Genomic DNA, 13,046 nt, shown 5'->3' on the forward strand with positions numbered 1-13,046 from the left:
CGCAGCGGAAAATTTATGAAACGTTATTAATCCTTCCTCGGGTCGTGGTGTTAATAAACGTGTTCCGTGTCACGCGTCGCGTCGAGATCTTTTCTGCGAAAACTGATTTATTCGATACCTTAAAAATAATAACCGTTTAAAACCTGTAACTATTCTTCTTTTCTTCCATTTCTTCCATTTCTTCCTTTTCTCTCTTTTTTTTTTTTTCATGTCAGATCTTTTTTTACCCATAAATCTCTGGCGACTCAATAATTCACGATATCGGTGAAAATTAATTTCTCGGTAAGCGGGACGATTTTTTTCATCGAATTCGAGTATAAATCGTGAAACCGTGGCGTGATGTATCGCAAATGAGGAGAATTTTTTATTCATATTCCGAAGTGACTACTTTTTTTAATGTAAAAAAGAGAAACACGAGAATTGAATATAAATCGATCGAGCAGATGGAGGGAACGATGGGATGGGAAAGGGAAATTTTTGGTTAAGCGAGGATATGCGATATCTCGAGCTGGGTGTGTTCATTGATTGATTAAAATTGGAACAGAGCGTAAACCGCGGAATTACAATCGGTGGCGCGCCCGCGTGAAATTATATTACGAACACGGCCGTTTCTCGTTTCGATTATGTCACGAGCACCGACAGCGGTTAAGTGGCGCCGGTTTACACAATGTATAATTAGGCGGCTCGGCGAAACAATGGGCCCAATGGTTTGCCCGAACAAATATAGAACCGTGGGTGATGCCATTTGTCTTGGCCGCTAACGCGCCGCATTTTCACCCCGGCGAAAATGTGTACATCAAATCACGAGGTTATCGTTTTAACTAACTGCCCTTCGGCCACAATCGAGAGAACAATCGTCATCCCCTTTTCATCCCCGTCTCTCCTATCCGTGCGTACGTCGTCCATTCGTCTTTCGTTATCTCGATACCGGCCTCGTTTGTCATCCCGATGTATTCATCTTTCCGAAATTTATGAGTCGAAGCGGCCACGAGTCTTCTTTTTATCGATCCTCGTTTTCGTTGATTTTCACCTTCTTCGCACGTGGATGGAACATCTCGTAACGATAACGATATCTTTAAGGCAGTAACAAGAATAGAATTCAACCGAGTAAACATATCGTAGTATATATTCGTTCGAATAGTCGCTGTTCAATTCGATTGCTCGGCGAGGCGGGGCAGAATCCTATGGAATTCTACGATATGGATTTGCGAAATGGAATGCATCAACGTCGTGTGGTGTGGGAATAAGAAAGTGACTGGGGAGAAGGATGGAGAAGGTTGAATCTGTCGATTTTCGAAGAAAAATCGGAAGGGATCGTAATTATCGGGAAGTGGTAGAAATTCAACGATAATTTCAATCGTCGGGATGCATTTTCGATCCCCTCCTCGCTTCTCCCCATCTTCGATTAAGGCGGATTAAGAGAGGAGAAGAGTGGTAAAAATTTCAAGGGAAAATTCGTTATCCAATTTCATGGAAATTTGATAGTAATGGATGCAGAAGATCCCGAAAGGCATCCGTGGCTTATTCCTGGGAAGAAAACAGACTCGTTTCTTCTCAGAGAGTGGAAATTGGTCCATCGCTCCGATCCTCGGGGGAAGGATTTCTCTCTTTTTCCGCAAATGAAACCTTTCTGAAATCGTAATTGAGACTGACCACCACCCTGTCATCCACGATCATTCACCGTTCCGAGGGAGAAATTTAATCTTGAAATTGATTCTAAGGGGATTGATTCGATCGATCTTCGAAGGATATCTATCAAATCACGCGTTTGAATAAAATTATTTCGAGAAGTATTTTGTATTTTGTCGCGTCCTTAACTTTCCTTATTCCGTTTAAAATCGATATCAAGGGATATGACGTATGGATACGAGGGAAATTTACGGTTGTTACGGTTGCTCCTCTCTTCTTACGAACTTGGAACGAGAGAAGTCTCGAGAGAGAGAGAGATCTCCGGGAAAATAGCTGCGAAATTCTGTCCCTCCACTTTACGAACATCGCGGCAAGGTAAACATTCCCAGGGAAATCCCGATTGCGAGAGGGAATCTTCCGCTCGTTCGGGACGAGCCCGGTTCTAAGCCTGTTTATAAACAGGCAGTAGCAGCCAAGTGCATCGAGTGCGACTAAAACTCGATTGGACTGTTTGATAAGAAGATTGGACAAGAAGAGGACAAGTGGAAGGAAAATATCGAGGAAAAAAGTGCGCCGATAATGGGGGAAAATTTCGAAAAATCGAGAATAGGAAATTGCCAATTTCGAAGTTCATCTAGAAAAATCTCTCTTCTTTTGTAATAAAATAAAACAGGTGTCAAGTTACATACTGTCACAGTTCCATATATAAAGTCAAAAGAAAAAAAGAAGAAGAAGAAAGAAAGAAAGAGAAAGAGGAGGAAGAAGCGGTCAGATAGGCGGAAAAAAAGATGGACTCAATGGGAATCAATTTCCCCGTGGGAGAGGCAGAAACGTCGCCTATCGAGAGGAAGAATAAACGATCTGTTGCTTTGGCGACAGGTTTTAAACGCGGCCGATCGATTCCCCCTTTAACAGAAAGCGTCGTGGCGGACACATCGAGTCCAAAGAGGGGAAATAAACTCGAATGATTTGCGATAAGTGTACGGGTATCGTTCCACCGTTCTTCGAATCGAAGATGTTTCCACGGAAGAGAAGAGAGAGAGAGAGAGATAGATGGAGGACAGAGAACTGGAGAACATCTGTAAATCGTCTATTTATTCGAGGGTAGGGAAGGACGCGAGATTCAATTTTCCTGGAGGAAATCTACCCGTCGGGGAAAGGAATTCGAAGAGTTTCAACCCGGCAGTTTGCCGTTTTAATCGAGGCGGATGCCGCTTTAATGAAACGATCGAATCGCGTTTTTCGGCTGAAAAATGGGCCACTCGAGATGAAAAGTTCAGTCGCTGAAGGATGCTTCCTCCGATCCCGTCACTCCATAAATTCTCTCTTTTTTTCTTCTTCCTTCCTTTTTTTTCAACGAGTTACGTTGAGCTCGTTGTCTCGAGGATCGAGGATACCGTTCTTCGATTATGCTCGTTTTCTTAATCCATTCTTCGATACTTTTCCCATTTCTCTTCAACCCTTTCCCGATATTTAAACTTTCACCCTTCCACGGATCATATTCAAGTTTACATGCTGGCGATAAGGCATGCATTCATTTTTATTGCAACACCGGATTATCTGATCGAATAACAAACAATGGTACGGTTTTTAAAATAAATCGTCGGGGGGCCAGAAGAATTTAATTAAATCTTCGCGCGCGAGAGAGAAAGAGAGATCCTTTTCTTCTCTGTCAGATTCTCTGTCGGCTCGATGACTCGATACGGAGAGCCCCTCTTGTATCGACTCGTCCTTCGCCTTCTCGCGCATTCGCTCGCACGCCTTAATCTGCATTTGTATGCGTCACGTACGCGCCAACGGACACGTTGAAAGCATTCCCGACAAAGCATTCCATAATCCGCGTAAAGAGCGGATCCTACATTTTTCAGGTTGCCAATAACTATTTTTCTTTGAAGCGGATATCCGACAGATGTAGCGTATAGAAATTTTATTTTTATACAGGAGAGGGAAGAAGAGTTGATATCTCGCGATCAATCGACAACCAACAACCATCGAAGTTCGGGAAGATCCTCCTCCCCGATTTAATGATCGTCAACCACCGTCAAACCATTTCGGTTGAAATTGGAACGCGATAAAGTCACGTCCCTCCACGGGGATAATATACGGCCGCGTATCACTCCTCCCCCCCTCCCCTTGTTCGATGGCCGTGCCGCGAGCGAACAAGAACAGGAAACTCGGCATACGGCTGAGATTCATCGATTTGGAACCGTTTCGGGGAGGGGGAGGAGGGGATGACAGCCGGCAATTTTTCCGGCGAGACTCGCATTTGCATCTTTACGACTTTTGATCCTACCCCCCTCCTTCTCATTTTGCCCCATCTTCTCATTCGATTCGTATCATGAATCCGATGACAAATCGCCTCCTAACCGTCCTCCCACTTACGTAGCGCTAATCCGTCGAAGCGAGAGATTCGAGAAGACGGATGTCGAAGCGAAGATGTTCCAAGAGATCGATGGATGGATTCATGGAATTCAGTCGGAAATAGAGGAATGAAAACGAGGGTACGATTAACGATTATCGACACGAAGGAGATCGTTTTTCGCAATTTCAAAGGGATTTCGAAGGGAGCAACAGTTAGGATGTAATAAGTTGCTCTAAGCGAGCACCTTTCGTATTTTCGCGGGCTATCTGTTGGAAAAGCTCGTTGGAGAAGCTTTGAGGGATGAAAAAGTTACGATTTCAAGAGCTCGAGATCCTTGAAAACCGGGCAGGAAAGGGGATACAAGAAAGGTTCTAGTTTGAAAAGTTCAAGGATCGCGAAACCGTTCGAAAGATCGACGATCTCGAAATCTTCTCGAGTGAAACGAGTTCGGGGAAAAGTCTAAATTAGCATTCTGCCTCCAAGTTACGAGCACAGTTTTTCACCCTGGGCCCATCTTTTCCCTTCTCTTCTCATTTTCAATTGCGCGTAAACTGCACTCCCGGTCTCGCCCAAACAGTTGTCGAGACATACTGCGCCATTTTCCTCGAATCCTACTACGTTATTATGCTACACGTATGTATATATTTTCCGCGAAAAAGGAGTATCAGTAGCGCGGGCGTATAAATTATTAACAAACGCGGTAAAGTGAGATACGGAGAGAGAGGGAACGTGGACAATAAACGGAAATTTATCCGCGAGTACCGACACCCCTATTCGATGTCGTTTATATCCCGAAAACTTGGACAAAGGGAATATTTATCGCTTCCTTTTATAACAGTAATTACGCAGCTTTGTACCCCGTTGCCCGGCCGTGTTCCACCATCAGGATGAAAAAGAGAGATCGAGAGGAGGAGGAAAGAGAGGATTTTTTTTTTTCAACTTCGATCCCGAAAGCACGTATGTGTCCCCCGGTTGTCACGACGGTTAACCGTTTTTACATTTTTGCAACGTTTAACGACCTTAAGCTCGTTGTACGCGCGAGATTGGCGAGGCGATTTTTTTCGAAAAGCAAACCAACAACTCCGGTGAAAAGAATTTCGTCGCGTCGCATTGTCGCTCGTTTTTTCCCGTCCGGAGCTTGTTGCTTTCATTAACAACCTCTTCCCCCGCTCGGTGTTCATTCAGGACGAACTCAGTTTTTGATGAAACTGAAAATTTACACGATGGAAATTTCCTCCTCCCTCTGTGTTCTCTGATAATTGGCTTCCAAGTTTTTCCTTTCGTTGGTTACTTCTTTATGCAAAAAAATGTACGAGCTTAATCCGTGCTACGTTCACGGATGAGGCAGGGAGACGATAAAAAAATTAATAAATTGCAATTATACGAATTTATACACGCGTTGCTGAAAAAAAAGTGGCGACTCCTCCGAAAGTATTTGTTCCAATCTTGGAAAGACTCGTGATCTCGTTCTTCCTTCGAAGGGAAATTTTCCTCTGGAAAATCTGGAAAACTCGAGAGCGTTTTAAAATTAGATCTTCTTGAAAATCGTGCCGAATCGCGTGCACTCTCCTTCGCCAATCGACGATCGAATTACTCCTCGGAGCTTCCTAATTAAAATCCATCGTCCTCTTTCCTTCGTTCCATCTGCCCGATATTCAAGATCAATTCCAGACAGACGGAACGGTCGATTCGTTTACGAACAATCAATTAACAAGAGGCTATTCCACGCTGGTGGTTTTATTGGGGCATCCGAGTTCATAGAGGAGGCAGATGGAAATCTTCCGAAACTTTCCTAATTACTTTCGTTCGATTCGATATCAGGGCTATTATATATAAGTGCCGCGTCGCCACTCTTATTCAATCTTCTCCGATTACCTTTTTTACCTATTTTTTTCTCAAAAATCTACATACTTTACTCTCTGGATTATCATGCCATTTAGAAATCGCTTTTGTTCAGAAGAAACAATCGTTCGTATTTCTTGCGAAAATTTTCTTAATCGTTTCTTTCAAACTCGTTTCGAAGAATCGATCATCCTCGAGCTTTCTTTCGCAGCGATAATCGTTTACCAGGTTATTTTCGCTCGTGTTTCCTGAATTATATAAAGAATCACGGACGAATCGAAGGAACAAACGAGATGGTTTCAGCGAGTTTCGAGAGGGTAAGGAAAAAATCGGTGGCACGCACGTGCGAAATGGAGCGACGTTTATTAAATTTCTTCCGGTTCTTTCCGCGACGCAACGTGTCGGAAAACTGCACCACCGCTGCGTGCGCTCGCACGTGTCGCGGAAATAAAGTTAAAGCACCGAATCAACGGTGGCTTGGTGGCGTTTTGCTACGATACGTGACAAATTACGTTGTTCCTTCTTCTCTCTTTTTCGTCGTTATCGCGATTATCAATACCCTTTCTTTTTCTTTGGAAAGAAAAATGAGGGTATGTAATTCCCCTGGAAAATGACACGGATCCAATCGTCGATCTTAGAGAGTTTGCTTTTAAATTTCGTACTTATTCGCCGCGAAGGATTGGAGGATAAGTAACGAGGCCTGATTTAATATCGTCTCCATGCTTATTATACCGGATTATAGCTCGAAAAAGTTGCGCAATTCCCTCGAAAATAATTACTCGGCGAACAGAAATTAAACTTGGCGCGCCCTTTTACCCGCACGACCTCGAGGAGGGCGGCGAGGGAGGAGAGAGAGATAAAGGGGAAGGGAAACCGCCGGAAACAGGCAAAATATTATTTCGAGCGCGGCGGCTTGCATGAACTATAAATTTCCACTTGCGTTGAATTCAGTAGCATCGCAAGAAGCTACGTACACCTCTGATGGTGCGAGGATAGAGCCACGTTTTTCCCTTTCCGGGGAGGAGGAAGGGAAAAAAGATGCACGTGAAAAACAGCGAGGGGACTATGAAATAGACATAATTTTCTCTCTAATGTATTCATAAGGTGAGAGAAAAAGAGCCACTCTACTTAAAGCATTACGCGTTAATTTTAAAGCCGAAGGCTCGTTTCTCCTCCCATATTTCGATGGAATAAAATTAAACGATATTTTCAGAGATTAATAATTCGGCTCGATTTCCCCGATTCGGGGGAGATCGAGAATCATACTTGGTGGGTCGGAATAATTCAGAAGGATACCACGCGATGCACGTTGATATCGCAATTCCGATATCTCGAGCCGCCAATTTATACCTTATACGCGATCAAATTCGGTTCACGTTCCGTCCTCCGTTGGCTAGAAATCGTCCCGCCATTTATCACCGATATTGCTTCATTTACCGTACAGTCACATACCTCGGACAATGTTCTTTTATGGAGGTAAATTCGCGAGGACGCTTGCAAAATTCACGATATAGCGGTGGAGGGAAGTTGCCCTCATCGGACGGGATGGGAAATTAGCGTAAATCAACGTCACCGAGTTGTGGACCGCGGTGGAGAAATACTTATAACGAAATTATAAATACGAATTATAAATACAAAGAGAGATGGAAAATTTGGGTGAACGGGGTGGGAATATCGAAGATATAGAGAGAAAATTAAGAGATAAAAATAATCCGTGTCATTTATAAACAAATGACTGCGTCCTCGTCACTCCTCCCACCCCCGATTTTTCCACGTGTAGTAAATCTGACACGTGCAAGCACGTGACGAATCAATTACCATCCCATTTTGTGTACATCGAAAGCAACGTTTAATCGATTCGAGCACAATCGTTTGATATTAGAGACCGTGTAATTTTCAGTGGTGGACCGTGAACCAATTAAAGTAATGAACAGAAGTGAATTTGCCTACGGGGGATATATTTCGAAATATTTCACCCTTGTTTCGAACTCCCCCTCCCCCTTTTCATTATCGCTGCAAACAAATTATCGGGACAAACGAAATCGGCCACGTACTCCCCCGCCAAATTTGCGACGAATCGAGCTCTGTTTTTTAAAAAATTGCCATAAGATGGGAACGTGATAGGAGATCTTGGTCGCGCACGTATGGCCGGTAATTATATTCTAATATCCCGGCCGACAAACGGCCGAGAGATAGATAGCCGAGATAGCCGAGTTGCAATTACGTTTGAAAAATGGACACCGGTGGTTTGGCGCGGGAAATATATCCGCGAGCTGGGACTAAGGGTCCCGTACGCTGCCGGATACGCTCCTTCATAAAAGCGGCGCGCAACGCAATTACCGGCCCATGAAGCCCGGTTTAAAGTTCGTTTTCCGTTCGCAATTCCGGATCCGGGCCGGAACGAATGGCCGTTGTATCAGCACCACGTTGCGCGGTATACACCCTTTAATAAATCGCCTTCCTCCTCGTTCGACCACCGCCATTTTCGCCTTCCACCCCTCCACCCGTGTTCCTGACATTTGTTATTTTAATTATTTCGCTGGGTTTTATTGCTGCAGTTGTTTGCTTTTTTTTTTTTCTTCTTTCAGCTGGATACCCTGACTGGTAGTAACCAGTGTGCGCGCACAGTGTCTCCTCCCATTTAAATTGGTCAACGACCGTGAACGAGCGAAATTATGGTTCGAAATTGCGTTGGAATATCGCCGTCCGAAACGAATCATGGTTATTGAAAGAGAGAAGTTTTTTTCCTTCTTTTTCTTTTCTTTTCTCGAGGAAAAGACTACGAGTCGTGGGTTTATATCGGGTTTTCGCGTTAATTGCCACTTGAAATCTTATTGCCGCTGCTTCGATTGGCCATCTTCAGGAATAATTAAAAGGATTCTTACGTACACGCAAAGGGGGATAAAATTGTTATTGATCGTAGCGGGATTATAATGGGGAGGGGGAGGGTTCTGGTATCGATTTGATTGGAAGGTAAATTTCATAAGAAGCGGCGGATGAAGTGGAGCGATGGCGCGCCGGTGGTGGTGGTGGTGGTGGTGGACGGATATCGGAATGCCAGTCATTCCATTCGTTAAAATGGCGGCTCGATGACACCGGGCTCGAAATGCGTGTTCATCCGCCGGATGAAATCGCGGCAAATGAGATTCCATGGGGCTGGCAACGTTTGCAAGACTTTTAATTACTTCGGTGAGCCGGGCTTTGTCCCGCTGATTATGCATGTAGTCGCCCCGTTAAGCTGTCCACGCTTCTCTCGATGTAAACGCTCGTGGACCACGATCGAATCGCACACTTGGGGATACGTACCGCGCTTGGCCCCTTTATTTTCTCCTTTCTTAACGAACTCGAAACGTTTCCGCAGTTTTGACCGCGTTTTAAAGAGAGAAAAATTAGGTGAGAAATTAGATCTCTCCTTCGATGTAATTAACGTATGATAAACGGATTTTTCTTTGCGGCCTCGATTTGAATATGCTCGTTATATTCGATTATTAGAGGATTAAATCGGGTAAAAGATTCCACATGATTGCGTTATTGATACCGCCAGTTCGCCCGCTACGAAACGAGCATAACATCGAAATTCCTGTTTCCTTCGAAGCAAACGTTTCGGGATACCAAGATTTCGAGACGATTCCGAATCTTATATCCGATCGATATTATTTCACCTCGTTTAATCACGGTTGACTCGGTCGACCAATAAATCGTCCCTAATTTGATTTAAGCACCAGAATTATCCGTTCCTTGGCCAAAATCTATGGATTATCTCGTCGATCGTATTCGATTTCTGATTCTGAACACGAGACTGAGCATTTCGAGCATTTCATTTTTAGTTTCGAGCATTTCGAGCTCTTCATTTTCATAGTTTTAATAATTATCGTCGTGATCGTCAATTTCATTTCTTTTCCCAGTTTTTTCGAGAATTTTGGAAAATTGTTCCCATCAAATTGTTTCTAAATTTTCGGAAAAATTTTTGACCTGTAGATATTTATTTTATATCGAAAGTCAATGGAAAATGAATGGCGTTTTATTAAACGACCGAAATTTCTCGTTTCAAGCCACGAACGATCTCTTGCGGTTAGTCAATCCTGATTGCTTTTATGGGCTTTCGATTTTACGATTTAACATGTTGTTGAATTTAGAAACGAAACTCTCGATAAATCTGCCGTTTTAATTTTAATTGATTGCACCGTCATGATTCTCCGTCTTTGCGTGTTTTCTCTCCCGATGAAATTAAAATTTTTAATCCCGTATTTAATCGCATTATATCCAACGGATACGTTTGTTCAATCGTATGTTCGATCGTTAATAACCGGACTAATTTTAAAACAACAGAGTTAATTAATATTTGCGAATAACTTTTAAAACTCTGAACCGAATAGACAGCGGATTTAAAAATTCACGTTCCCAATTTTCTAATCGAAAACTGTGTACCGTTCAATCGATATCTAAAATTGAACAGGAAGATCGCGATATCTTAAAAATTCGACGTCCAATTATTAAATTAAAAACCTTTTAAATTTCAAAATTATTGCCTCTTTTCTCTTCTTTTCTTACCATCATTTCAAAAATAATTCTTAACCCAAATTAGAAAAAAAAAAAAATGAAAAGACAGGAAGATCGCGATATCTTAAAAATTCGTCCGATTATTAAATTAAAAACCTTTTAAATTTCAAAATTATTGCCTCTTTTCTCTTCTTTTCCTACTATCGTTTCAAAAATAATTCTTAACCCAAATTAGAAAAAAAAAAAATGAAAAGACAGGAAGATCGCGATATCTTAAAAATTCGACGTCCGATTATTAAATTAAAAACCTTTTAAATTTCAAAATTATTGCTTCTTTTTTCTTCTTTTCTTATCACACAGTTTTAAAAATAATTCTTAACCCAAATTAAAAAAAAGAAAATGAAAAAAAAGACAGAAGAAGAAGATCGCGATATCTTAAAAATTCGACGTCCGATTATTAAATTAAAAACCTTTTAAATTTCAAAATTATTGCCTCCTCTTTCTTTTTTTTCTTACCACCGTTTTAAAAATAATTCTTAACCCAAATTAAAAAAAAAAAAATGAAAGAAAAGACAGGAAGATCGCGATATCTTAAAAATTCGACGTCCGATTATTAAATTAAAAACCTTTTAAATTCCCAAAATTATTGCCTCTTTTCTCTTCTTTTCCTACCACCGTTTTAAAAATAATTCTTAACCCGAAAAAAAAGAAAGAAAGAAAAGAAAAGAAAAAGAAAATGGCAAAAAATGATCCGTTACGCAACAATGGGAAACAGGATTGAAACAACTTGGTAATCTCTGTAAATACCGTGGGTGGTAAATGCGTGCGGGCAGCAACAGTGGGCAACAGTAACATTCCAAGCCCCCGATGCTGCTCGTTTCCTAAATCTGGCGGCCGAGTTTGGTTCCGGCCAGGCTTTGCCGGATCGAAACGCGTCAGAGCGCATTTGCGTTTAGCACGCGAACGTAATAAATCCATTTGTGTCCGTATTGATTTCAGATAATGGGCAAGTGGTACGTGGTCGAGGTGTTGGAGCACAAAGTCGATCCATCGAAGCCCAACGGCTCGTACAAGGTCAATTCCTGCCCGATCGTCAAGCTGAGAGCGGTCGAGAACACGTCCAAGTACCTCTCCTCGTTGAGGCTGTTGTGGACCGAGGAGATCGGCGACCTCGAGTACACTTTCCGGATACCGGACGTATCCAGGAAGCCGGGCTTTTGGATCTCCACCTCTGTGCAAAATGGTAAATCTTCGTGTTTCCAGCGTTTTTTTTTTTTATCTTTTTTATTTTTTTTTATTTATTTTTTGAACCGGAGAGAGATACGTTCAACATTTCGAACGGAGGGAGCGTAGCTTGCGTGAAATTCGATGAATTTATGGAACGATTTCCGAGCTTTTCCCAATTGAAGAAAAAAGAATAAATAAATAAATAAATTCGAGCAATTTTCCTTCTTCTTCTTCTCGTTTCGAGTTATTACAATATCGGTTAATAACCGATTTCCACGTTTTTAATATTTAAAAAGTCATTTTTTTCCCTCTTTGTTTTATCTACGAAAAAAAAAAAAAAATGGTGCGAATCGAATGGATATAAGCGTGATTCCCCCCAGCAAAGATTCTACTATCCGCGATAAATTTACCGAACGATTTTCTCTTCGATCCGCGAGGATACCATTGATGGCGCATAAAACGGAAGAATAATTCCCCCGTGAAACGTCCCAGGCGGTGGCGTAAAGGGGGGAAAAATAAAAAAAAAAAAAAAAAGGAAAGGAAAGGAAAAAAAACGATAGTTCTTGCTCGAATGAAGTTTCCTCCTCGATAGATAATAACGAACAGCTCGATAACTCGGGACCACTCGGTCCGAGTTTCTTTCAAAGACGATTATCGTAAGCTGGCGATTCGAATAATTCACGGGACAGAAATGGAAGGAACGATCTCTGACCGAAGGGAGAAAAATTAAAAATAAAATTATAGGATTCTCTCGTTTGAAACGGAAGAAAAAAGAAAATCGTTCGTCTCGAAACAAATACGACGATCGATATCACTCGTTACAATACAGATTTTCTATATATATATATAAATAAAGTTCCATCTAAATATATGTAAACGTTTCGAAACTATAGAATCGAACTTCTACGGACAGAAAGGGGTGTATCCGTAAGAATCGTGTTTACCAATTGTCGGCTCCGAGTTTCAAAGCAGTTTCGACTCCCGACGATCGATGAGCCGAGTATAAATACGATAGGGACAAATGGGCGAAGAACGGAGGATATATAGCAGCTCGAGATCGAGATCGAACTTCCGTTCCCAGGAAGTAAACATTCCGGAAACTGGACTCCCACTGGATGAAATTGACACGAGAATTTCGAGGCCCGGATCGAAGCTCCACCAAAAAGGAATCACTTTCTACTTTCGATTAAATTCGAGTCTCGAAATTTTTTTTTCTTTTCAAAATCTCCTCTCGAAAGAGGAGATGATCTCTCTCGATCAATCTTCTTTCGAGCTCGATCGAGGACGATAAGGGGATCGAAGAATGGGCGAGAAGAATGGCCCACGGCCTGTGAAGCGCGAGATATGTGGAACAGTTGGTTAAACGGTGATCGTAGGGGAGGACAGTTTCCGGTGAACGATCGCCTTCTAAGCGGCTAATTACCGAGGAGGATCTCTCGGGTCTCCGGGAACAAAGTAGGAACCGGTGGCGGTAATTAAAGTCGTA

General features: G+C 42.2%; 1 protein-coding gene across 1 annotated transcript in view; it reads left to right on the forward strand.

The window, feature by feature from the left end:
* LOC409016 overlaps positions 1–13,046 on the forward strand; it is a 46,426-nt gene that overhangs the window by 28,908 nt on the left and 4,472 nt on the right. Inside the window, exon 2 of the mRNA XM_392545.7 lies at positions 11,333–11,576. Within this exon, the coding sequence (XP_392545.3) occupies positions 11,333–11,576 (244 nt within the window). The remainder of the gene's footprint in view (positions 1–11,332; positions 11,577–13,046) is intronic.

Source organism: Apis mellifera, linkage group LG9 (genome assembly GCF_003254395.2).
Source record: "Apis mellifera strain DH4 linkage group LG9, Amel_HAv3.1, whole genome shotgun sequence".
In the NCBI taxonomy this organism is placed as follows: domain Eukaryota; kingdom Metazoa; phylum Arthropoda; class Insecta; order Hymenoptera; family Apidae; genus Apis; species Apis mellifera.